The 27,736-nt window shown below is 47.4% G+C and overlaps 1 protein-coding gene across 3 annotated transcripts in view; it reads left to right on the top strand.

The window, feature by feature from the left end:
* The window catches only part of MAJIN (membrane anchored junction protein), a 165,046-nt gene that overhangs the window by 20,081 nt on the left and 117,229 nt on the right, over positions 1-27,736 (top strand). For 2 of the 3 annotated variants that reach the window (XM_029613450.1, XM_029613452.1), the window contains exon 2: positions 14,020-14,134. In XM_029613450.1, coding sequence (XP_029469310.1) covers positions 14,034-14,134 — 101 coding nt within the window. In that variant the 5' untranslated portion in view covers positions 14,020-14,033. Of the gene's footprint in view, positions 1-9,108; positions 9,154-14,019; positions 14,135-27,736 lie in introns of those variants that run through there. The other variant, XM_029613451.1, reaches the window with a different exon arrangement.

Below are 27,736 nucleotides of genomic sequence, written 5' to 3'. Positions count from 1 at the left end.
CAGTTTACGATAAGCAAACTTGCTTTTCCCTTATCTGGATGATTGGCCTCTGGTAGCATCAGAGGAGACTACTCTTCAGACACTTGATGAACACGATAAATTGCTTAGAAGGGCTAGGGTTCATAATAAATTACGAGAAATCCAGCCTTCAACCAATACAAACAATTCAGTTCATAGGTGCCAGTATAAACACCATTGTAGGGAAAGCATTCCTGTTGGGAATCAAGGCTCAAACCTTTTGCACTCTAACCACACAATTGAAGAATTATGCATGTCCATCTGCACATCAAATTTTAACCCTTTGGGTCACATGGCAGTGATTAGATGTGGTGCCAAACACTCGACTGCATATGCGCTGCCTGCAGTGGGGGCTAAAGGCCCAATGGACCCAGTTTACTCAATCATTGTCCAAGACGGTAACACTGATGCGGGCTATGAGAAGGGACGTTTTATGGTGGCTTTCCCCACCAATCCTTACTATGGGAGCTCCATTCCACAACCTGGCGCACCAACTAGTTCTAACCACAGACACCACAACAAGGTTGGGGAGCTCATTTAAGGCACATAAAGACACAAGGTATGTGGACACCATCGGAGAGAGCCCAACAAATAAACCTAAAGTGGAGAGCGATAAAGAATGCCCTACATACGTTTTGTGACAACCTTCGAGGAAGAAACGTCATGATCTACACAGACAACCAGGTGGCCATGTTTTACATAAACAAGGAAGGAGGGTCAGGTTCCTAGATCCTATGTAATGAAGCGATTCAGATCCTGGAATTGGCAGAAGCACGCTCCATCTCATTGCAAGCGACCTATCTCCCAGGGATTGTGAACCCCAAAACAGACTGTCTCAGCAGGATATTCCATCCACCAGAATGGGCTCTCAACCAGGAGGTAGCGGATGATCTCTTTGCGGCATGGGGGCCTCCCATGCATGGACCTCTGTGCAATGATGCACAACAGGAAAGTTTGAACATTCTGCTCGGTCTACTGAGCCGGGAGTGATTTGCACAAGATGCATTCCTTATCCCTTGGTCGGAGGGACTCTACTATGCTTACCCACAGATACCGCTGATATCCCGGACAATCCAGTAATGCATTGCGAATGTCGCAGACATGATCCTTATTGCTCCAGCATGGCCAAGACAACCTTTATATGCCTATTTATTTCAACTACCCATCATGCCTTCTATCTCATTGGGGAACAGCGTGGATCTGCTGACTCAGGAAGGAGGCATGCTGCTACACCCCATGCATTCCTCGCTTCATCTCACTGCTTGGAGATTGAAAGGAGAGTATTAAATCACTTTCAGTTGTCAACAAGAGTCCAAGATGTTTGTCAGCTAGGAAAGTTTCCACAAGGAAAAGCTATTAAGGCAGGTGGCAGCGTTATACAGCTTCCTCTGAGTCTGATCAGGGATTGCCACCTGGGACTCGTAGGATGCAGGATTTAACTGAGGAACCGCGAAAGGTCCCGACATTGGAAGGTGATGATCCCAAGGTGCTTCATCATTTTTCAAAAGGAAGAGTTGGGCCCCCTGATTCCGCATGTCCTGGAGTTAGGAATATCTGCTCCTCATGAGGAGTCTGACCAGGAGGAAGTGGACCCTGTCATGGCAGGCTTACAGGGACCAGCCAAAACTTTTTTCTTTTTCACAAGTCGGTCATACAGTTGGTAGTCAGAGAGTGGGACACACCGGAGACTGTCCTTAAGGTGAGCAGAGCTATGGATAAGCAGTATCTGTTGCCCGAGGATACTCTTGAGCATCCGAAGGTGGATGCTTCCGTCTCTGCAGTCACGAAGAGGACGACTGTTCCTGAGGCTGGGGCCGCAGCTCTGAAGGATATACAAAACCGGAACCTTGAGGTGCATCTCAAAAAGATATTTGAGGTATTGGCACTGGACATCCTTACCAGCATGATATGGGAATGGAAAACGGGTTGACAGAGGTTTTGCCTGGAATTGGGGCTCCCCTAACTAGTTCTTCAGCAGGTAAGGTAGCTCAGAGGGTGCAGGACCGATGCCCCCTGGTTTTGGCATTGACCCCTCTGCCTTTTCTTGGGTGGAATTTTTTTAAGGGCTGCAGTCCTTTCTTCAGGTGTAGTCATTGGCCCTGGTCAATCTTAACAATTCAGGATCACAGGCTTCAGATTCTTGCTCGCCTGGTGCATCCGGTAAGTGTCTGAGTACATCTAGGCCTTCTGCGGGTCATGCCAATAGGGACCCATTTGGCACGGATGATGAAGCCAATCCTTGCTCTCTGGAGGATGGGGAAATTCCTCCGGGCCTGGAGCCGTATAGAACTATATTGTGTTTCTTTCATAGAGATGAGTAATCCAACTGATTTCACAGACATTAAAGATGCTGGGGGTACCGGGGACTGATTGCATGTCTGAGCCAAAGAAAGATCCTATTTTGATTTCTTTGCATAAAGCTTCATGTTTCTTACCGATTTATGGAGGCTATTTAAGAATTGATCTTGAATGGGGTGCCCCAGAAGTTAATTTTAAAGGGGGACGAACCTTGGGAGGGCTGTACCTCCCTGGATCCGGCTGCGATTAGCAATTGTGGTTTCCAAAAGTGAATGTACTTGTGTGTGCAGTTACCAAGTGGACAACTATCCCTGGAGAAGGGGGGTAGCGGCAAAGAAGGATGCACAAGATAGAAGAATTGAGGCCATCCTTAAGCAGGCCTTTGAAGTGATGGCAGTGAATTTACAGAGAGCTTCTTGTTGCTCCCTGGTGGCTCGCTCTTGTTTACTTCTCTCTCAGGAAGTCAGTGAATCTGGTGTAAATTCCAGGGCAGTGATGGAACCGGCATCTGCCTTTTTGGTGGATGCGGGCTGCGACCTGGTCCGAACTTCGGCCAGAGGGGTGGCTTTGGTAATAGCGGCCAGGCATCAGCTATGGCTCAGGAATTGGTCGGGTAATACAATTTCAAAGTCTAATCTTATGAAACTTCCCTTTAAGGGATCTCTCTTGTTTGGGAGTGGGGTGGAAAAAATGGCCAATAAGTGGAGAGAGGCCCAGGCTTCTCATTTGCCAGAGGATACGAAGCAGACGCTGTGCTCCTTCGGCATGAGAGGTTGTGCCAGGAGTTTGACGCTTTCAACTCACAGAGGAGCAGCTTCCCAGAGGATTCAGCTTTTGAGTAGGCCTCGGTCCTTTCGTCCCAGGCAGCCCAGAAGGGGCGCAGGCTTGGGTAGTGGTGCCCTCTAGCCTCTCACTGAAGGTGTGCCAACCCACTTCCGGGAACAGGATATAGGTGTTCGCCTCCCCTTTTTTTTTTTTAATCGGAGTGGGTAGAGATCACATCAGACTAGTGGGTTCTGGAAGTGATAAGAGATGGTTATGCTTATAGAAACATAGAAATGACGGCAGAAGAAGACCAAACGGCCCATCCAGTCTGCCCAGCAAGCTTCACACATTTTTTTCTCATACTTATCTGTTTCTCTTAGCTCTTTGGTTCTATTTCCCTTCCACCCCGCCATTAATGTAGAGAGCAGTGATGGAGCTGCATCCGAGTGAAATATCAAGCTTGATTAGTTAGGGGTAGTAGGGGTAGTAACCGCCGCAATAAGCAAGCTACACCCATGCTTATTTGTTTTACCCAGACTATGTTATTCAGCCCTTATTGGTTGTTTTTCTTCTCTCCTGCCTTTGAAGCAGAGAGCTATGCTGGATATGCGTGAAGTATCAGTTTTTCTTCTCCCCTGCCGTTGAAGCAGAGAGCTATGCTGGATATGCGTGAAGTATCAGTTTCTCTTCTCCCCTGCCGTTGAAGCAGAGAGCTATGCTGGATATGCGTGAAGTATCAGTTTTTCTTCTCCCCTGCCGTTGAAGCAGAGAGCTATGCTGGATATGCGTGAAGTATAATTTTTCTTCTCCCCTGCCGTTGAAGCAGAGAGCTATGCTGGATATGCATTGAAAGTGAAGTATCAGGCTTATTTGGATTGGGGTAGTAACCGCCGTAACAAGCCAGCTACTCCCCGCTTTGTGAGCGCAAATCCTTTTTTCCACATTTCCTCTTGCTGTTGAAGCTTAGAGTGATGTTGGAGTCACAGTAACCCTGTGTATGTTTATTGAATAAGGGTATTATCTCCAGGCAGTAGCCGTCATTTTGGCGAGCCACCCACTCTTCATTGACTGCTTCTTGACTTTATGGATCCACAGTGTTTATCCCACGCCCCTTTGAAGTCCTTCACAGTTCTGGTCTTCACTACTTCCTCCGGAAGGGCATTCCAGGCATCTACCACCCTCTCCGTGAAGAAATACTTCCTGACATTGGTTCTGAATCTTCCTCCCTGGAGCTTCAAATCGTGACCCCTGGTTTTGCTGATTTTTTTCCTACGGAAAAGGTTTGTCGTTGTCTTTGGATCATTAAAACCTTTCAAGTATCTGAAAGTCTGTATCATATCACCTCTGCTCCTCCTTTCCTCCAGGGTGTACATATTTAGATTCTTCAATCTATCCTCATAAGTCATTTGATGAAGACCTTCCACCTTTTTGGTCGCCCTTCTCTGGACCGCGTCCATCTTGTCTCTGTCTCTTCGGAGATACGGTCTCCAGAACTGAACACAATACTCTTCTCCAGGTGAGGTCTCACCAAGGACCTGTACAAGGGGATAATCACTTCCCTTTTCTTAGTCGATATTCCTCTCTCTATGCAGCCCAGCATTCTTCTGGCTTTAGCTATCGCCTTGTCACATTGTTTCGCCGACTTCAGATCATTAGACACCATCACCCCAAGGTCTCTCTCCTGCTCCGTGCACATCAGCCTTTCTCCCCCCATCGAATACAGTTCATTCGGATTTCCACTCCCCATATGCATGACTCTGCACTTCTTGGCATTGAATCTCAGCTGCCATATTATGCTCTGGAGTTTCTCACTGTTCCTCGGGACGTCTTCATGGTGTCTCCCTACAATTCTCTGCAGAAGATACAAGCAGTGGAGTGTGCGTTATCAAGGCTCCTCAGCCTGTGGGCCGTAGTTCCAGTGCCCAGGTCTTTAGAAAATATGAGCTGACATTCCATTTATTTAGTTGTGCCCAAGAAGGAGGGCTCCTTTCGCCCCATCCTAGATTTCAAGGGAGTCAACCATCATTTGCAGTTGACTCATTTTCGCATGGAAACCTTACGCTCAGTGATAATGGCAGTATAGTTGGGGGGAGTTTCTGACGTCCCTGGATTTTTCAGAGGTGTGTCTTCATTCCCATCCAACTGGAACAGCAACGGTTTCTGCATTTTACTGTTTTGGGGTAACATTATCAGTTTTGAACACTGCTCTTAGGGTTGGCCACCTCACCCAGAACCTTTTCCAAAGTTATGGTGGTAGTTGCGGCAGTGTTGAGAGAGGATGGCATTCTGATTCACCCATACTTAGACGATTGGCTGGTTCGGACCAAGAGTCTGGAAGAGAGCCTTCCGGTCTCATGCAAGGTGATCTCCTTGCTACAGTGGTGAACTTGGCCAAGAGCATCTACAGCAGCGGTTCTCAACCTGTGGGTCGCAACTCTGGCGGGGGTCGAACGACCAAAACACAGGGGTCGCCTAAAGCCATCGGAAAATACATATTTCTGATGGCTTTAGCCGCTGAGAAGTCGCGCTACCGTCTGCAGCAGCGCTATTCAGCTGGAACGCACGCCGTTATGGATACGCGTTCCAAACTGAATGCCTGCGCGCATGCGCAGACGTGATTGCATCATCCGTCCGGGGCCTAAGGGGCGGGGGAAGCGGGGGGAACGCTCCACAGTCCATAGCAGTGCATTACATGTGTCCGGCGCTTGCTGTCGTCATCAGTGGGCGGACGCAGCAAGCGCCGGAGGACAGAAGCCTAGGCGGCGGAGAGGCAAGAGGCAGAGAGCCAAGAGAGCCTGCGAGACAGCCTGCTGGTGTAAAAAAGGTTAATAATGTAAAAACAGTACACACACCATACACACAATACTGTGTAAGTGTAAGGTGCTTTGTGTGTAATCATTACACAGTACACAAAGCAGCTTACACTTACACAAAGCACCATACATTTAAAAATGTGAACTACATCGGTCTTATACTATAAAGGACCACTATAAGATGTAGTTCACACTGTTCCCCAATGTATAATTATGTTTGATTTGTAGCAATGAGAATACATAATGCATATCAGGTATTTACATTCCGAATCATAACTGTAGCAAAATTACAGTTTTGAAGTAGCCACCAAAATTATTTTTTGGTTTGGGGTCACCGCAACATGAGGAACTGTATTGCGGGGTCACGGCATTAGAAAGGTTGAGAACCACTGATCTACAGCCATCCCAGTCACTGGAGTATCTCTGTGTTCGGTTCGAAACGAAGTGAGGCAGGGTGCTCCTGCCAGAGGGCCACATTCAGAAGTTGATGGCGCAAGTGCGACTATTGACAGAAACAATATGCCCAACAGTGTGATCTTATCTACAGGTGCTCAGTTTGATGGTGGCCACCCTAGAGGTGGTTCTATGGGCAAGGGCGCATATGCGCCCTTTTCAGCACACTCTGCTGGTTTGTTGGAGTCTACAGTCTCAAGACTATTCAATAAGGCTTCACCTGCCAATGGTGCTCCAGCATACAGCTGCAGTAGTGGTTGCAAGCAACCATCTAAGGAAGGAGGTTTCCCTACGATCACGGGACTGGCTAGTACTTATGATGGATGCGAGCCTCCTGGGTTGGGGGACCCACTGCCAAGAGTTGACAGTACAAGGGCGCTGGAGTATAGAAGAGTCTCTGGAGCATCCATTGCCTGGAAGCCTGGGCCATTCGATTGGCTTGTTTAAGATTTGTCAATTAATTGCAGGGTCAAGCAGTCTGGATAATGTCAGACAATCAGTCGCCAGAGAGGAACCAAGAGCCAGCAAGTGTCACAGAAAATAGCCCAACTCATGGAATGGACGGAAGTGCATCTTCAGGAGATCTCCGCATCTCATATTGCAGGGAAAAGAGAATGTAAGAGCAGACTTTCTTAGCAGAGTATGGACCCAGGAGAATGGGAATGTCAAATGAATTCCAGCTCGTAGTGGACCGCTGGGGCCTACCTTTTCTAGACCTGCTAGCAACATCTTTCAATGCAAAGGTTCCTCGCTTCTTCAGTCACAGGAGAGATCAAAGGTTTTGGGCATAGATACCTTCAAGCAGGAGTGACTGGTGGTCAAGCTCCTATATCTTTTCCCCATGACCCATGTTGGGCAGAATGATTCGGAGGATCAAGAGTCACATGGGGATGGTGCTTCTGGTGGCACCAGATTGGCCCAGGAGGCCATGGTATGTAGATTTGCAAAGGCTCCTTGTGGACCCTCCTTCCCGATTACCTGTTCACAGGGATCTGCTAAGGCAGGGTCTGCTCTTCATGAAGATCCAACTTAATTTTGTTTTACAGTTTGGCCCTTGAGAGGGCTCGGATGCTGAAGCATGGATATTCCACTGTGGTGATTGCCACCTTGTATGATTGAGAAAGTTCTCCACTTCCTTAGCCTATGTGTGGGTTTGGTAAGTGTTTGAGACTTGGTGTGAGGATCAAGGGATTCTCCCTCATTCAGTTAAAATCCCACTCATTTTGGAATTTTGCACGATGATTTGCAAAAAGGGTTGGCCCTTAATTCATTGAAGGTAAAGGTGGCGGCTTTTGTCTGTTTCAGAGGTCGGGTGAACGGTGGACCCTTGTTGGCTCATCCAGATGTGGCTTGTTTCTTAAAAGGGGTGAAGCATCTTTGTTCTCCTCTGCAGTTGCCTGTACACTTGTGGAGTCTTAATCTGGTTTTGGATTTCCTGGCAGGTCCCACTTTTCAACTGCTGCGCAGCCTTTCCTTGAGGTTACTTACATTGAAAATGGTGTTTCTTGTGACAGTTCTGCAAGGTGAGTCTCCAGGAACAGTTTCTGCGAATTATTTCAGGGTCGATACAGTTGCGTACTGTTCCATCTTTTTTTCAGAGGTGGTCTCTGATCTTCACTTAAATCAATCAATTTCTCTGCCAACTCTGGACAAGGGGAGAGATGTGGAGGAATATCGTGTTACGATCCTTGGATGTCAAGAAGCATATCTTGAGGTATTTAGATGTTTCTGAACCTCTCAGGAAGACGGACTTGCTGTTTATACTGCATGGTGGAAGTAAACTGGGTGAGCCGGTGTCGCGGGCTACAATAACTCACTGGATTAAGGAGATTATCGCAGCTACATATGTGGATACTGAGCAGCCATTGAGTAGTCAGTTTAGGGCACATTCCACTAGGGCTCAGGCAGAGTCATAGGCAGAGATTAGATTGCTGTTTCCCATCTAGATTTGCCGAGCTGCACCATGGTCGACCTTACATACCTTTTCCAGGCATTACCACCTGGATGTGCAGGCCCTGGAGGACACAACCTTCGCATGTGCAGTATTGATTGGACTGACAAAACAGCAAGGAAGGCTGCTTAATAAAGCCGTGAGAGCAGAAATACACAATAAGCAGCCAGATGTCCAATCTGTAAAAATTTATTGTGCAGAACCAAATATGTGCAAATGAGCCCGACTCCAGCCGAGTTTCGCCCTCTTTCAGTAGGGCTGCATCAGGGGTATTTGCATATATGAATTCTATATCTTTAACGAAATGTTGTGTATGAACTATGAACCATACCCGATCTGCCGAGCACACAGCGCAAAAAATGCAGTAAGAAACTGGCACACAAGTCAAAGGTTTCTCAAAGTGGCGCTCTGGATCCTGAGTACTACACAAACAATGTGGTAACTTTCAGAGCAGTTTGACAACACGTATTGATTGGACAACAGGAAGCCTCCCGCTCTGTTCGGGAGTAGCTCTGATACATCCTACTGGTTCTGGATCCACCTATCCAATTGCTAAAACAGGAGAAATTACTACTTACCTGATAATTTCATTTTCTTTAAGGATAGGTGGATCCACCTTCCCATCCTCTATTGCTGGCTATTTGTGCTATTCTCCTGTGTGGCTGCTTGTTCCAGGAATTACTAGTAAGTGTCAGTCCAGTCCCTATACTAGTGTTATTACACTCATTGTCTGAGCTCAGTGTTTTCCTGTTATCTGAGTGCTAGAGTGGTTGTCTATTAATAATCAAGTTTTTCTTTGTCCACAGTTGGCTTTTTTCAGAGAATACTGGTGGACTGATGTCTGTCTGTGCAGGTGTATGTATACAGTGACATCAGCTTTGCTCATTCTCCATCTGCTGGTAGAGTTGCATAATCCACTGGTCCTGAATCCACTTATCCTTATTAAATAAAAGGAAATTATCAGGTAAGTAGTAATTGCTCCTTTAAAAATTTAATCTAGTGTAGTGGTTTCCATCCTGGGGTCTGTGAGATCATCCCAGGGGGTCCTCCAAAAGAGATGTCAAAGTCTAGCTAGGGAAAAAATGAATGGTCTGCTGCTACCTGATTAGTTGAGCTGCTGCCACAGGCCAGAAGCATGAGAATGGGGCCTTTATTGTCCTGTAAAATTTTACTCCACATTTCTGCAGACTAGGAGGAGAAGGGGCAAAGCAGGGCTGATTGCACCCATTAAAAGCTTCAAACCGCACTGCCACAAGTTTAGCGGAGGTGGTGGAAGAGAGGGGACCGATTGCAAGCCCTTGAGAATCATGAACCCTACTGCTGCACTTTTTGAGGATGTGCAAAAGAGAGGGACTGATTGTGGCTATTGGAACCTTTGCAGCCTCTGCTGCATACTGAAGAAAGTAGAGGAAAGCTTGGTTATGGTGGTGAGAAACATTCCCTACTACTGCCATATACTCTGCCACTGACCTGACAGAGAGGAGAGGATAGCTGCACCAGAAAAGTGAGTAATGTGGCTCAAAGGAGGACGTTTATTTATTTATTTATTTAACATTTTTCTATACCGAACTTCATGACAAGCTTCATATCATACCGGTTTACATCAAACTTAGGGATTAACTGAACATAACCATATAACAGGAAGGCCGAAGCGCAGTTACAAATAACAGGGAGAATGAAACTAGGGGGCTAGGGTAGCCAGGAAATAAAGGACAGAAAAAAAACTGGAGGATGAGAACGTATGTCTATACAGTGGTTGGGTCGGTCATTTAGTCTATTGGGCTAAATGAACGTACTGTTGCAATGTTAGGCTTAAGGGAAGGCTTGGAGGAAAAGCCAGGTCTTGAGTTTTTTTCGGAAGGTAATCAGACAGGGTTCCAGTCTTAGGTCAGTCGGTAGGTTGTTCCAGATGATGGGGCCAGCTGTGGAGAATGCCCGTTCTTTTGTGGAAGTTAGACGAGAGGATTTGGTTGGGGGGACTTGAAGGGTTCCTTTGTGTGCCGCTCTGATAGGTCTTGCAGATGTGTATAGTTTGAGTGGGAACTGCAGGTCTAGAGGTAGTTGGTTGTGGATGGATTTGTGGATAATGGTGAGTGCTTTGTGCAAGATTCTGTATTTAATAGGTAGCCAGTGTAGGTTTCTAAGTGTAGGAGTGATGTGAGTTCTCTGGTTGGTGTTGGTTAATATCCTGGCTGCTGAGTTCTGGAGCATTTGTAGTGGTTTGGTGGCAGAGATTGGGAGTCCTAAGAGGAGAGTGTTACAGTAGTCAGTTTTGGAGAATATTGTTGACTGAAGGACAGTTCTGAAGTCCTGGAGATGGAGAAGGGGAAGGAAATGGAACTAAGGTTGAAATAACCTGGGCATGCTGTAGCTTCCTGGAATCCCACCCCCGTCCCTGACCCATTGTCAACAATGCTCTTTGAGTGGATAAAAATAGCCACAGGCATACAAGCATGAACTTAAACATAACATACAGAAATACTTTGTGCAAACTTAACATTTAACCTTTTATAAGAGACTGGCCTACACCCCCACCAGCAACGACTGGTGAGGCTGCAGCTCTCCAACCTTCTGCTCTATGAAGGTGGTTCCCACTGGCATCCTGCTCCATGCAGTGTGCCGCTGCCTCACCAACCCTCTAGCCTTCCTTGCAGGCCACACCTATTTGTTTATGCAGCCCTCCATTTGGCTTCCCCCAGTCCGGCCACTGTCTCAGACTGTGCTATCCATTGCATAGGTATATCGCCCCCTGCCTATTAATAGGCTGACCATTAGCACTCTGCTTCATGTGCTCCACACAAGCTTCCCCCTATGCCTAATCTTTGGTGCCTGGACCCTTCCCCCTCCCACAAATACCAAAGCATCTCCCTATGCACCGGTGAGGGCCCTGCCATAGTAGGGACCAGTAACCCCTTACTTGGTCCCTACACGCTGGACCAAGGTAGAGAGACAAGACAGAGGCGATCTCATAAGTCTTCCCATTGAAAAGCAGGTTATTTTGCTTTTTCTAAAATGTAAATTATTTAGTGGCTATCATTTTCTGTATATGTTTGTAAAAAAATCTTAAGAAAATAAAGAATAAAAGAAAAGCAGGCTAAAGGAGGGGGTTCATTTTCAAGAAGGTTAAGTTTCAAAACTTTTATGTGGGTAAGCATCTGTTTATCCACATTAAAAAAAACCCTTTTGAAAATACTTCTACCTTCAGTGGCAGGGAATAGTTATGCTGTGAACAGCATACATACTTTTTTGTACTGGGGGGGGGGAGCAGGGGAGGGAAAGACATGCACATATTTAATTTTGAAATCCTCATTCTACTTTTCACACATGTACTTTGCATCTGTTTAAAAGCAGGTGCAAAGTAAACAGCTACAAAAGTACTGGCTTCCCCCACCTGCCCAGATTTTCAAAAGAAATTTCTACAGGTAGTTTCCCTTTGAAAATTAGATTGCAGGTCTACAGGTACTGGTGCATGTTTTCTGCCAGGCAATACCAATTTGCCAACCTGGAACGTTTTTTAAAATTGTTTCCTTTACCTCATTGCAGCTGGATTGGAAAGTGGAATGGCCTCAGCTGTCAATTATGAGGGCAATTTTTAAATAGCTTTGGAAAGTGCCTTCCCTGCATATTTAGTTTAGATCAAAGTTTATTATGAATGATTTTGGCGTGCATATCCTTATTTTGTTACCGCATGCAAAAATGAAAGAGAAGTGTGTGGGGGTACATGAACATTTTTGAAACTGAAAGGGGATCAGTGTTCCCTGAAAGGTTGGTAACCTCTGATCTACTGCTTTATTTCCATCCCCTGACTTAAACATGATCCCAGGCCCCCCTATTTTTTATCCATATAAATGTATGTACATTGTTGATCCCCATGTGTACTTTTAGCCAGGTAATGGCTGTACAATTTTCAAATAACCAGTTTACCCAGATAAATTGGTACTTACCCAGGTAAATGGGTTCTTAAAATTGCTGTCAAAGTTTCTAATACTTGCTATAACGTAATGAGGCCCTATAAACATGTAATAAGTGCTGTAGCCCTGCAAAAGAATACAATTCTGGAATATGCCACAAACCAGTAAATGCTGGCAATCATATATTTTGGTAAAGTATTTAAAAAATGGAATGCTTTCTCTTGCCTCTTATTCAGGCATTTGGCCAAATATCAAAATTTATATTGCCAGTTTTGAACTTGTGCTGGGCCAGATAAAAACCAGTCAGGTCAACTGAATACCAAACAATTACCAAACAATTGGAGGGTGGGAGAAGGCTGATGAAGTGAAGAACTAACAGTGGGGGATGGGGAGGAGTGAATTTTGTTGTCTCGTCCCGTTCTCCCCCCCCCTCCCCCCGGCCAAAAACATTTTTTATCATCCAAATTTGCCACTTTAGCTTACTTAATTTACCAGGCAGCTTTTTTTCTTTTAGAATATTTTGTTGATTCTTTATGTAAGTACAATAAATAAACATTGTGATTGTCTTGTCTGATTATAAAATTGAACAAAGATGTATAGAATTCCCCTCATGTGCAGAATTTGGCAGGCCCCGGTGTGCCATGAGCAGAAGCCGGCCCACTTGTGCCGAAGATGGAGCAGGCCTGTGTGTGTGTGTGTGTGCGCGCAAGACTGCAAGCTTAGGGGTTGAGAGAGCGCATATGTGAGGGGGTTTGGGTGCCAGAGAGAGAGGGAGCTTATGCGAGCAGATAATGGAGTGTCTATATGTGTGAGAGATTGGGAACCGGTGTGTGTGAAAAGGGGATTGTGTGTATGTGAGAGTTTTTGTGAAAAAGGGAGCCTGTGTGAGGGGGTGTGTATGTGTAAGAAAGAGAGTATGTAAAGGGATGTGTGTGTAGGGGGGTGAGCGAGAGTGAGCCAGTATGCAGGGGTTGTGAGAGAGACAGCCTGTGTGTGCGAGAGAGAGAGAGGGAGCCCAGTATGAGGGGATGTGTTGTGTGCGAGAGAGAAGGAAGCCTGTATGAGGGGATGTGTGTATGTGAGAGACAGAGCCTGTATGAGGGTGTGTGACAGAGAGAAGGGGACAGAGGGAGCCTGTGTGAGGGGCAGTATTGAGCTAGGGGTCAAACTCTGGAGTGGAGATAGTAGAAGGGATTGAGCCTAGAGTGGGAGGAGAGACATAGTGGCAGATGGAGGAGTTGGGCCCTGAGAGGGTGGAAGAGAGATACCATCAGTGAACTTCTAGGGAAATTCTACTCAAAGTATTTAAAATTCTGCATCTTTAAGTAATACCTTTTTTTTTCTGGATTACATTTTAAATTAATTACTAAATTGTCATGAATATTGTGTTATTTTGACCCAATATAAAGTATGCAGAATTTTGTACAATTTTAAGTTTTGTGTGCAGAATTCCCCCAGAAGTATAAGATGGATTTAACAAAGAACTTGGAGAACAACTTGGTATTTGCTTGCACTGTCTCTACTGCATGAACATCTATCTCATGCATATTCATTATGGATATCCTGAAAACCAGACCTTTTTGTGGCTCTTGAGGGCTGGAGTTGGCCACCCCAACTTATAAATTGAAGGGGAACTACATATTCATGTATGCAAATGAGGTAAAACTAGGACTGGATCAGTCATTTGGTACCCTTAAATTAAAAAATTTCTCTGTGATTAATAGATCCTATAGAGGACTAGCATGCCCATTCCTCCTTCCACTTCTCTTGTGTTTTTTTTTTTTTTTTTTCTTCATGGTTTTCTGCCTAGGTCAGCACTCTGAGATGCCATTAAAACCTTTCACTTATCCGCTACCTGAAACCAGGTTTTTCCATGCAGGGACAAGCGTGTACAAGTTTAAATTCAGATACGGCAACATTGCATAGTAAGTATGAGCATACTCCAGGACTCTTGGCAGTCGTCTAGCCTGTATATGTCTAAGACTTTCCATGGAAACAGGAAGCCTGTAAGTATGCTAGGTCTGTAAGTCAGGAATTCTTTAATTATGAATCAAAATGCAAATGGTACCTGATGAGGGCAGATTATAAGAGTACCATGCTATTTTGCCCTTTTCCCCAACATTTTTCCTGACTTTGACTTAATGTTTGAGCTCCAAAGATAATTTCTATGTCTTAAACTTCACAATCTGTGAATAACAAATGTGTGGCGTTGTTTTAGTTTTTTTTTGCTTCCAAAAACAGAAAGGGAAGCAAATACAAAGTTTTAGAAAAAAGAATGTTCTCTCTTTTTTTTTTTTTATGGTAAGTAGGGAAAGTATGTAGAAGTTTGGCTTTGGGATTGCTTCCATTCTATACTGTTCTACCCTCACTTTCTTTGAGAACTGTGGATTCTGTTGTTGGATAAAGTAATATTGACTGCTTAATAATGAGCCTTTATGATTAGAAAATTAGAACTGAGCAGAACAAAGGTAGGTTACTCACTGTCTGCAGCATGCTAGCAGTTAGTGCTCTTAGAATATGAGAGAGCAATCTGTTCCAGAGCAACCCCATTCCATTCTATATCTCACAACCTGCTCTTCCCCAGAGGACACTGGGGCAGGAGGAAGAGGGGGAAAATATAGCTTCCTCCAAGATTCCTAACTTTACCCTCTGTTGAACATGGTGGGAAGCTTTCCTACATCCCTTTTCTTCCCTCACAGAAATTACTACCAAACACATGAATGCCATACTGGGTCAGATCAAAGATCCATTAAGCCGAGCATTCTGTTTCCGAAAATGGCCAGTCAAGTGAAAGGTACCTGGAAGGATCTCAGAGAATAGATCCAGTTCTTGCTCCATAACCAGAGATAAGAAGTGTGTAACATTTGGCCAGCTGCACTCACCCCTGAAAGCCACCAACCTACCCTGATGCCGATTTTGCACACCGTTATGCTCCTTCTTTTTCTGGGGCTGCCTCAGGTACGTGTGTGTGATGCACGCCTATTCTTAAAAGGGCCGCAGCAGGAAAGCTCTGCACCGCCCTTAGATTAAATCATCAGGTCCTGCCTATTTAAAGCTCTCTCTGATTCCAGCTAAATCCTTCAGCAACAGGTCCTCCTGCCTTGCAATGCATGTTGTTACTTCCATGCTTTGTTTCACTGTTCTTCTGCCTTGTCTAGTTCCTGCCTGTGTTCTTGCTGTTTGCCTGTCTTGGTTTGTGTCTTGCTCTGCCATTCCTCATCTTGCCCCTGGCCTTGCCCTGGTTATCGTAATCTTGTCTCTTGTCTCGTGGTGTGTCGTCCTTGTCAGTCCTGTCTGTCTTAGTTTGACTTCCTGGTTCTGACCCCTGTTTGGATTCAGACTTCCCTCTGTTCGTTGCATGCCCTGACCCTGGGCTTGCAAGGACTGACAGTCTTCTCGCTGCCTGCCTTGACTCTTAAACTGATTTTGGATATTCTCTGTTTACTGTCAGTCCTGACCACTTTCTATACCCGAAATCTTTGACTGCTCTTTGAGGAGCATTCTCCTAAGCCATGCTGGCCCCTGGAACACAAAGGCTTAACCCATGGGGAGCAAGGCTCTTGCAGGTCAAGCTCCTGCTTCTGTCCCAGCAAGCTGTTGGCATGGGCCTAATGGGTTTGCCTACTAGGCAAAATCAACTGCCCCACAGCTTAAGGGCCACACCTATGACACAGTAGCTTTCCCAAGTCTTTATGGCTAATAAGGTTTATGGACTTTTCCTCCAGCAACTTGTCTAAACCCTTTTTAATCCCAACTATGCTAACTGCTTTCACCATATCCGCTGGTAACAGATTCCACAGTTTGTATGTTGCATGAAAAATACTTTTTCCAATTTGTGTTTTATTGATTTTATTATATAATAATTCAAATTGTCTGTCTTGTTTTGTAATAGTTTAAATGTGATCTGCTTTTAAACAGTTTTATCTGGAAATAGTGGAATAGAAGAACAAATAGAGAGGGGAGAGGGTGTAAAGATAAGTCAGTCATCCTAAAATGGAGTGTGCAACTGAACCAAATTGGGTATAGGCTCAAGCAACGCAAGCTGGCAGTAAAGCCATATAATGGCCCCTGCAATTTTAATGCCATTAAGAACTGCAATGAGAAGAAGCTGCTGTTGTCCATTTGGAGTAATCTGTCTTCACCTTCTAAGAGCTGTGTTGGAGTCTTTTTTTTTTTTTGTTACTTTTTGCTGAGGATGTAGATAGAGGATAGGCCGTATTGATTCAGAGTTCACCTGCACACAAACTAGTTTGAAGGCCACAGGCCAACCTCTGAGTGAACTCCTGTTTACTGTCTTATCCTGTGAAATGTTTATGAACAAGTGAGATCCTGTTTAGTTATACACCGTCTATGATGAGAAAACTAGCAACCCCCCAGGTATAATCCCAGTAATTGTGTGTGTTTATATGAGATTAGTCCCCCAGGTCTGAATCCGTAACAAGCTGGTACCGCTGGACACAAATTTGCTAAATTTGTAGTCTTGACAAACTTTATATCCATTCATGAGGCATAGTTCTGTTCACCAGATGTCTTCCAGCCCCCGTTATCATCCATGTGAAAATCTGTATACACATACCAGCTAAGAAGTTGTTATATTAGAAGCACATCAGTCCTAGGCCAGTGTATTGTGGTAACTTCCAATCAATAATTGACTTTTGGATCATATGCTTATGCATGAAGGCCTGATGAAAAAAAGACTTCAGATTTCACACACATGGGGTTTCATATACTAGACTTTTAATGAAACTTCACACCAGGCTTTGAGACTGAGTTTGGCTTACCTTAGCCCTGCTCAGTTAACTTTGGAGTACTTGCCGATCTTACAATTGCACAAGCTTTTGCAAGCCAACCCAATCTTTGCTCCTGCCTGCATAACTTACAGAGCCTTCTGTAAGCACTGGTTCCACTGTATTGAGACTATGGTGTTAATCTGGCATTTGCCCACCAGAAGTCTAGCTGGCTACCCTCCATGCCACAAGACAAGACTGACCCTTTAAGAAGGACCCTTTAAGAAGGACAACTTGATTGCACTGAAGAGTGAGAGAACCTGAGACTGTCCTTGAGATCTTTTTGCACTCCTCATGAGCATAAGATAAACTGGCAAAATTACTACTTTAAGTGGGGTAGTTAATTGACAGTGTGCTTGAGATGTGCAAGTTAACTTTGAATTAGACGGAAGGACTTTCTAGACCATTGCAACAAAAGTGATTTACTCTATTAAACTTAAAACACTTACATATTACGCCTGTAATATGCAATATAAAATATTGCATATTACAGGCGTAAAGCGAAATGAACATATTACTCCAATTTTAATTGTACTGCATTGGCTTTCTATTAATCAGTGTATTAAGTATAAACTTGGAATTCTTGTATACTTCTCAGTGACTGAACATGTCATTGGGCTAATGCAATTCTTAAATTTTACTGACCTACCAGACTCTTGCGCTCTTCACAGCGAGGCCCGTTGGAACTCCCATCTCCCAAATTAGCCAGGCTTCACATCACTCGTCAGTGCGTCTTTTCTATCGCAGCACCAACTCTATGGCACTCTATTCCTATAGATATTAGGCAATGCGATTCACTTAAGTTCAGAAAACAGATTAAGCTGTTTTTATTTAATTTGGCCTATAACTACCGGTAATTTTGTGCCTCTTTGCTTATTTATTTCAGTGTGTTTACTATTCATTAAAAAAATTTTTTAACAGTTAGCTTTTTCTAAGATGTTTTAGCTTATTTATTTTGATTGCTTTATGTTTTATTGATTTATATTCTCATGTTTATTTGTTCCACTATATTATGAATGTAAGCTTGTTCACTGCCTAGACCTTACAGTGTTAGGCGGTTTATAAATTCAAATAAATGAAAATGTAAAATCTTTAATAAAATTATCCACCTCAAGAAAGGTATAGACATTCTGCTCTCTTTACATAAGCTTGGACCTTATTTTATCTGATTTAAGTGTCAGATAATTATGTAAGAATAATTATTATTCCTTAAAGATTGGGAGTTCATCCAGGATATTAAGATTTAATCAGAATTAATTATACTTTGAGTCATTTTGGATATAGCCTCAGCTTAAGACACTTGACCACATGATTTTGTTGAAACACACAACTTTGTTTATCAATTAATTGTTTGAAAGAGAACAGTGAATTTCTTTTGATGATAACTCAAATTGGTTTGGGCTGGCTTCTGGGGCCCATAGGGTTCAATTCTATTTGCAGCTCTTTTTAATTTTTATCTTTGTTTTTCAATTGAACAATTAGGGCTTGAATTAAGAGTATACACAATAATATACAGTTCTTCCCTGTGAAAGACTCATTTTCCATAGCACTGGGTCATATTTTAGATTGCCTTTCTTCTATCACTTAACTGTTACATAATGCTTTTGTTTTGGATAAATTTATTTTTCATAATTCTTACTCTCCTCTTAGTGTAGAGAATAGTTCTTTGTGAATGTAACTGCTGTCCATTTTAAAGCTGTGATTAGAAATTTAGGATGGGTGAACAAAACACTAAAGTAAACAATTAAATACTTGTATAGAAATGGGAAAACCAAGAGCAGTATCTGGAAAGCTATGTACACTAATGTTCATAGTATGGGGAAATAAAGTCCTGGGTCTAGAGGCAGTTATTGAAGAAGCTGATTTAGATATAGTGGCTATTATGGAGACTTGATACACACAAAACTATGACTGGGGTATAGTTATACCAGGTTACAAGCTATTCAGGAAGGACCTGATAGGAAGGGAGGAGGCATGTCATTATATTTAAAAAAAAAAAAAATTAGTAATAAAGCAACCAAATTGTAGAGCTTATGAGTTAAAGCGGAGGCACTGTAGGTTAATTTGGAAAAAGGGACATCATTTTGAATTTGGAACATCCTATTTACTTTGGTGTAATATACAGACTTTCATCACACCAAAGAAGATGGGTAAAGAATTAATGAAGTATATTTTCCCATAGATAAGCAGCGTGAATTAGCTACGCTGTCTGGGACGTCCTTCGGGCAGCTAGGTGGTGGAGCTCTCTTAAAACATAGTCTTTAGTAGCAGGGCGTCTGCGTGGATGTTCCCGTGTCGCCCCAATCCTCCTCTGTCTGTTTTTTCTGTGCGACTTTCAGCACGTGGAGCTCCTTCCTCTGTGAAGATTTTTTTCAGGAAACTGATTTCAGTACCATCATGCTGCGGCCGCCTGGCTTTAAATTCTGCCAGTGTGACAAAATAATGTCTATAACCAATGGCCATGCTAAATGCTATCTGTGTCTCGGTCCGGACCATGAACAGGTGACTTGCAGGGACTGTGGACGCATATCCCCCTGGGCCCAGCGGCAGCGGGCTGCTAGAATTGCCAAATTACGAGAAGTGGCATCGAGCTCGTATGCTCCCAGCCAAGGGGTTGGCCCAGTCTTCCCCGGGATCGACACATCAAAGAGCCTCCTCAGTAGGGCCCCCCAGTCCATCCAGGTTGGTGCCATAGCGTGCCCCTCCCCCCCATCACACATTCGCATGGAGCAGGGGATGCATCAATACCTCCACCGCCATCTGCGTCACCCAACATCAAGCCTCCAATGCACCACTGGTGCCAGTGCGTTGCAGCGTCGTCCGCCTGAACATGCTTCAAAGCATAAACAAAATATCGATGCAGCAAAACGAGACAGACTCCATTGATGCAGGGCATTCCAAAAGCCCTGAAGAAAAAATTCCACGGGGCATAAACGCCCTAGGGAGGCTTCCCCTCTTGTGGTTGTGGACTCTGATCTAGAGTCAGTGTCCCCAGCCGACTCTCAAGGTTCCTCTGCTTCATCCAGGGTGTATTCAGTCCTGTCCACCACCTCACAGCGCAGGGACAACTCACATCTTCAGGAACCACTGAAGAAGAAGGATAAGGGCCCACCTAAGGCCACCCATTGGCTGAAAGGACCAAACTTGGACATACTCCTGGCAGTGGTACCACCCAGGGGTGCTCCCAAAGAACCCCCACCTGCCCCCCAGGACACACTAGCCTCTCAGGCGATGTTGCAAATCTCGCTTATCTTGTCCCAATTTTTAGTTTAAAATGATTTTTTTTAAGCATCATAAAACCAAAATAACAATAGTGTTGGTCACATATTAATCATATAACACGTCCAACAATGCCAGACAATCTTGCCACCAGAATAAAAACAAGACACTCATAACATTTTCCCCCTGTCAGTTAAACCCCCCTCCCCCACCCCATTCTCCTGTGACCTGTATGACTGTATTGGAACATCCTGGTTATAATAGATACACTGCTTTGTTAAGGTAGTGGCCGCTTCTCGTCAGAGTACTAATTGTTAAGTAGTAGACTCTGGGGACGGTGCGGCAAAGTTAAAATATAGGGTCCCCATACTTGCAAAAATTGACGTCTATGTTGGCAAGAAAGATTTGCTAACTCCCTGTCCATCAGTAACATGCCATGAAAGTGGTTCCTCCCACGTCCAGTAAGATGGTGATCTGAAGACCTCCATTGAAGTAGGATGACCTTTTCCCCCATACTCAGGGCTTTCTGCAACAAGACCTATTGCCCTTTCCGTTTAGTCACCATGGTCGGCAGAATTCCAAATAGGACCAATCGTGGTGTCTGTTTCAAAGAGATCCCTAATAAGTGAGATACATATTGAAGAATGCGCACCCAAAAATTTCCAACCCGGGAGCAACCCCAGAACCATATGCATTAACTTGCCAACTTTTGTCAAACAACTCCCACAAAGATCAGAGGCAGCAATATTAAAGTGTATCGCTACACTAGGAGGAACATATGCACGCCACAAAAATTTGAATTGCAACTCCCGATAATATACATTAGGGGATATCTGGGAGATAGAGCGAAAGCTCCTTTTAATCAGATCTTCAGTGATCCCACGCTCACTTTCCGCATTCCAGCGGGCCGCTAACAGGGAAAATATTCCCTCCTTACCTCGATTAGTTAATTTTTTAATGTGTATCTTTATTTGAGGCGGATAGCCAATATTGCCTTTATCGCCTTTATTCATGTGCATACAAGTTGGGATGCTTATCTAGTTTTTATGCATTTTGTATACCTGTGTTATATTACTGTTGTTCTCATGTTTATTGCCAAATAATAAAAATATCAATTAAAAAAAAAAAAAAAGAAAGTGGCTAATAAAGCATATAGCAATAGTTTTAAATATCGAAACATGTATATCCTAGAGGAAAGGCAAGATAGGGGACATATGATAGATATTTAAATATCACAAAGGTTTCCATGCACAGGAGGCTAGTCTCAACAGAAAGGAGGCTGTAGAACAAGGGGTCATGGGATGATGGTGAAAGGGGTAAGACTCGGGAGTAATCTTCAGAAGTATATCTTTAGAGAGGGTAAGGATTCATGGAACTGTCACCCAGTGGAAGTGGTGGAGGCAAAAATGGTAGCTGAATTCAAGAAAGCATTAGATAAATACAGGGGATCTCAGAGGGAGTGATGGCAATTGTAAGGACTAGATAAACTGGATGGATGGGTCATATGGTCTTCCTACCATGTTTCTATGTTTTTCATTTTATCCCAGGACAAGCAGGATGCTAGTCCGGAGCAGAATTGTGGAGAAATTCAGCGAAGCAGCTGTCTGCTATTGAGAGACTGATACATTCCCGCCCTTACAGCCAGCCAGCTTGACTGGCTCCGTCCCAACTTACGTCATCATTAAGGGACGCCCCCTGCTGTTAAAGAGCGCGGCGAGACTGCGGTGTCGTGCGACGAAGGAGCGTGACAAAGGGGCACACCCCTTTGTTAGCCCCTTCGTTAGCTCCTTAGATAGCTCCGGATCCACGCTTCTTACTGTGTTTACTCTTAGTGAGAGTGTGTTATTTTTCATCCTTATTCCTTTCTTGTACTAATATGGAGAAAATTGAGACGGTGACCGGTTATGGCAGGTATGGCCAATATTCCACTTCTAAAAAGTGTCATTACTTACATGCAAATGTGTATAGGCCTCTTTTAATCCACATTCCTTTAGTAACTATGTTATCTACTGTTGTTAACTTTTCTTTATTGTAATGCACAGTCCATTAGGCAAAAAAAACCCCATCTTTGTGGACTTGCGTAATGAACAACAACCAGATTATCTATTAGTTACTGAATCATGGCTCACGGAATCTGATTCGGTGACTATAAATAGCATTTGTTTAACTAGCTATTGCGCTTTTTCAGTTGCTCGAGTGGGGCGTAAAGGAGGGGGAGTGTTAGCACTTGTTAAAGACAATCTTAAACCTATAAGAAAACTAATTCTTAACACTGATCCGTTTGAAATCTTGGTGTTCCCTGTACGTACCTGGATCAGTCCAGACAGTGGGTTATGTCCCCAATCCAGCAGATGGAGTCAGCCCAAAGCTTCGAGGGGGCGTCACCATAAATACTACTACCCCCTCTGCAGGAGTTCAGTATCTTCTGACTCCAGCAGATGCGAGTAGTGGAATCTGGGCTTGCTCCCGATTCTCTTGTTCCTTTGTTCTTTTGCTTCCCTTGGTTGGAGGCTTTATTGAGTTTGTTTGTTTGGTTGGATCAAGTTGTGTTACAAAAAAAAAAAAAAAAAAAAATTAATTAGGTTAATTGATTGATTGGGGAGGCGTGGCTTCTGTTTTGTGCTCTGTCTCTCCTTTCTCTATTTACCGGCGCTGTCCGGGGCTGCTGCGGGGTAAGTGTGATTTTCTTCTCCCCCTTCCTTTGCAGCTAGGTTACACGCGGCTGCCGGTGCTCCGGCCTCCTCGCGTCTTCACCCTCTCCCGCGGCCATTTTGCGGCTCCACGTGGGCTGCACCGGGGAGAGGGCTGCTCATCACCGGCGGGTCGTGCGGCCAGGAGGGCCCCCCCGCGGCGCCGTTTCTATTTTTGGCGGGTAGCGCAGGCCACCCGGGCCCCCCCGCAGCGGCGATCCGTTTCGCGGCCCCCCCCCGGGTTTTTCAAGGCGTTCTGGGCTGTCGGGGGCTGTTCCCCTTGCGCTCCAGATGCCGCGGCCGGCGCGTTGCTCGGCCTGTGGGGAACCTGGATCGCGCGTTTCAAGGGAGGGAATTTGTGCTCGATGCCTTCCCGGTGGAGAAGGCACCTCTCGGCCCCTCACACATCGGGCCTCCATGACAGCCTTACCCGGGCGGCGCGGGCTGGCCCCTCCCCCATTCATGGCGGGAACGGCGGCCATCTTACATACGCTGCGCCCTGAAGGAGCCCAGGCAGCGCAGGGGGACGAGGTGGCTTCAGAGGGCTCTCCCCGAGGTTAGTGCCGGAGACAGACCCGGAGGAAGGCCCGCGGGGGCAGGGTCCCTCGGGGCCCCCCACCCGCGGAGGCCCCCCCGACTAGGCCGGGATTTTCGCCGGAGTTCATACGGCTGATGCATACAGCCTACCTGCAGGACCTGGCTGCGCCCGCAGATCCGCCTCCACCCAAGCTCCCGCGACCTTCGTCCGCCTATCCGGCCCCCCCCGCCCCGGCGGGTGTGGGGGCCCCACAGCTCCCCAGCCAACCACGGCTCCCCGTGGGCTCGGGGGGGCCTGGGTCGCCACCAGCCTCCCCTGGGTCGGACCCCGCGGCGGCGGGCCAAGGGGACTCCACGTCTGAGGGTGAGGACCCACGCACCCTGCGCCTCTTCCAGCGGGACGAGCTGGATGACCTGATCCCACAGATCATTCAGGGATTGGACCTTGATCCCCCGCCGGACCCGCCAGCTCCCGTCGCGCCCGCTGTAGTCACCTCCTCGAAGAAGGGAGACCCGGTGCTGGCAGCCCTTCGCCCGAGGGCTCGGGCTTTTCCCATTCATGAGTCGTTCCTGCAGTTGCTCACCAGGGAATGGGATACCCCGGAAGCCGCTCTGAAGGGTAGCCGCGCCATGGAACGGCTATATCCGCTGCCGGAAGATTTTCTGGATCTCATCAAGGTACCCAGAGTGGACTCCGCGGTGTCAGCGGTCACGAAGAGGACGACCATTCCGGTGACAGGTGGAGCAGCGTTAAGGGATACGCAGGATCGCAAGTTGGAAGTCTTCCTCAAGCGGGTCTTCGAGGTCTCCGCAGTGGGGCTGCGGGCTGCGATGTGCAGCTCGCTTGCCCAGCGAGCCAGTCTTCTCTGGGTGCAGCTACTGCTCACGTCTCAGGTGTTGCCACCCGAAGAAGCCGCCCAGGCGGATAGACTGGAAGCTGCGGTGGCATACGGGGCAGACGCTTCCTATGATCTGTTTCGGGTCCTTGCCCGCTCCATGGCCTCGGTGGTGGCGGCACGTCGACTTCTATGGCTCCGCAACTGGGCGGCGGACACGTCCTCCAAGTCAAGTCTGGGTTCCCTGCCATTCAGGGGTAAATTCCTGTTCGGCGAGGATCTGGACCAGATTATCAAGTCTCTGGGGGAAAACGCGGTCCATCGCCTGCCGGAAGACAGATATCGCTCCAGCAGGGTGTTTTCGTCCTCTCGGACCAGAGCCAGAGCGCAAAGGCGCTATAGGAGTTATAGGCCGGCGGCGGCTCGGCCCTCTGCCCCCAGGTCTCAGCCCTGGTCTCGCTCCTTTCGCGGGCGCCGCCCCGCGCGCCCCGCTTCCACGGCGGGACAACCTTCGCCAAAGTCCTCTCAATGATGTTCAGCTCGCCCACTCCGCCGTCCCCAAGATTGGGGGGCGGCTGGCGTTCTTTTACGAGGAGTGGGCACGGATCACCTCGGACCAGTGGGTCTTGGACACCATAGGACGCGGCTACGCTTTGGAACTTGTCCGCGCTCCGAAGGGTCGATTCATCTTCTCGCCCTGCGGCTCGGCCATCAAGCGAGAGGCGGTGCAGGCGACGCTGGACAGACTGTGGGAGATAGGCGCCATTGTGCCCGTACCCTCCGGAGAGGTGGGCTCGGGCCACTATTCCATCTACTTCGTGGTACCAAAGAAAGACGGCTCCTTCCGCCCCATACTGGACTTGAAGGAAGTCAACAAATCCCTCAGAGTGATCCGGTTTCCGCATGGAAACGCTGCGTTCGGTGATCGCGGCGGTACACCGAGGGGAGTTTTTGGCCTCCTTGGATCTGACGGAGGCCTACCTTCATATCCCCATTCGCCAAGAACACCATTGCCTTCTCCGGTTCAAGATCCTGGACCAGCATTTCCAATTCGTGGCGCTTCCGTTCGGCCTAGCAACGGCCCCACGTACCTTCACCAAGATCATGGTAGTTGTGGCGGCTGCCCTTCGGAAGGAGGGTATTCTAGTTCATCCTTACTTGGACGACTGGCTCATACGGGCGAAGTCCTTCCGGCATGGCCAGGCGGCAGTGGCCAGGGTAATAGAGTTTCTGCAGTCCCTAGGATGGGTGGTGAACTTCTCCAAGAGCTCCCTCGTGCCTTCGCAGCGCTTGGATTTCTTGGGGGCAACCTTCGACACCCGTCTGGGGGCGGTTTTTTCTGCGGCAGGACAAGGCGCACGCCCTGCGGGAGCACATACAGCGGTTCTCTGCATTACCAGCGCCCACTTCCTGGGACTATCTACAGCTCCTGGGGGTGATGGGTTCCACCATCGACATGGTTCCCTGGGCCTTTGCGCGCCTCCGGCCTCTACAAAGGGCACTTCTATCCCGCTGGAAGCCACTTTCGCAGGACTACCAGGTGATACTCCCGCTGCCCCAGGTTGCACGGACCAGCCTGGACTGGTGGATGGTCCCGGAGAATCTGGCTCGAGGCATGTCCCTCGACCTTCCGAATTGGGTAGTGGTAACCACCGACGCCAGTCTCGTAGGCTGGGGGGCAGTCCGCGACCGCAGCGCCACGCAGGGGACGTGGTCCGCGGAGGAGTCGACGTGGTCCATCAATCGTCTGGAGACCCGAGCGGTCAGGCTGGCTCTTCTTCACTTCCTGCCACTCCTTCGGAATCGGGAAGTCAGAGTCTTGTCGGACAACGCGACCACGGTGGCCTATATCAACCGACAGGGCGGAACCCGCAGCCCGCAGGTCGCGCTCGAGGCAGAGATGTTGATGCAGTGGGCGGAACGACACCTGGCCCGACTGGCGGCCTCGCACATAGCGGGAGTGGACAACGTCCAGGCGGATTTCCTCAGTCGCCAGCTCCTGGATCCCGGAGAGTGGGCCCTCTCCGACGAGGCCATGCAGCTGATCGTTCGGCGGTGGGGTCCTCCCCACCTGGATCTTATGGCATCCGCTCAAAACACCAAGGCGCCTCGTTTCTTCAGTCGCCGGAGAGAACGGGGGGCGGAGGGCGTCGATGCCCTAGCGCTCCCGTGGCCGGCCGAGCTACTTCTATACGCGTTCCCCCCGTGGCCACTGGTGGGAAGGCTACTACGACGGATAGAGGTTCATCGGGGGACTGTCATCTTCGTCGCGCCAGAGTGGCCGAGACGTCCTTGGTTCGCGGACCTTCTCCACCTAGTAATCGACGGGCCCATACGGTTGGGACATCTTCCCCGACTCCTCCACCAGGGACCAGTATTTTTCGACCAGGCAGAACTCTTCTGTCTTGCGGCCTGGCTTTTGAGAGGCGTCGCCTCCGACGACGGGGATACCCGGAGGCGGTAGTATCCACGCTGCTGCGGTCTCGGAAGACCTCGACGTCGGTGGCCTATGTGCGGGTCTGGAAGGTGTTCGAGCTGTGGTGTACCGGCCTGAACACAAGACCCTCGGAAGCGTCTGTTCCTCAGATCCTCCAGTTCCTGCAAGCAGGGGTGGACAAGGGGCTCGCCTACAACTCGCTTCGGGTTCAAGTGGCCGCTCTTGGCTCTCTCCTGCGTGACGGAGGAGCTCTGTGGCGACATCCGGACATCGCCCGTTTCCTCAAGGGGGTCAAGCATTTGCGGCCTCCACTGCGCGATCCTTGTCCCTCGTGGAGTCTCAATCTGGTACTACGCGCTATGTCAGGACCTCCGTTTGAACCGCTGCGGAATGCGACGATCAAGGATCTCACCCTCAAGGCGGTGTTCCTAGTGGCCATCTGCTCCGCTCGGCGTATTTCGGAGCTACAGGCCCTGTCGTGTAGGGAACCTTATCTCAGGTTCTCTGATTCGGGTGTTTCACTTCGCACTGTCCCCTCCTTCCTTCCGAAGGTGGTGTCTGCGTTCCACGTGAATCAGACGGTGGAACTTCCATCGTTCTCTTCGTCGGAGCCGCGGTCTCTTCGTCTCCTTGACGTCAAGCGCACCCTGAGGCTCTACCTGGAGGCTACGAATGATTTCCGGACTTCTGACCATCTCTTCGTCCTTTGGTCCGGTCCCCGCAAGGGATCTCAGGCTTCGAAGACGACTATTGCCAGATGGCTGAAGGCCGGCATTGCCGCCTCCTATATTGGGGTGGGGCGGATTCCCCCACCCGGCATCGTAGCACACTCGACACGCGCTCAGGCGGCCTCCTGGGCAGAGAGTCGCTCGGTGTCTTCGCAAGAAATCTGTAGAGCGGCCACCTGGAAATCGTTGCACACGTTCTCGAGACACTATAGACTACATCTCGCCTCGTCCGTCCAGGGACATTTTGGCGAACAGGTCCTACGAGCAGGTCTCGCAGGATCCCACCCGGGTTA

Source organism: Rhinatrema bivittatum, chromosome 8 (assembly GCF_901001135.1).
Source record: "Rhinatrema bivittatum chromosome 8, aRhiBiv1.1, whole genome shotgun sequence".
Lineage (NCBI taxonomy): Eukaryota > Metazoa > Chordata > Amphibia > Gymnophiona > Rhinatrematidae > Rhinatrema > Rhinatrema bivittatum.
This window is presented reverse-complemented; position numbering and strand designations above follow the sequence as displayed.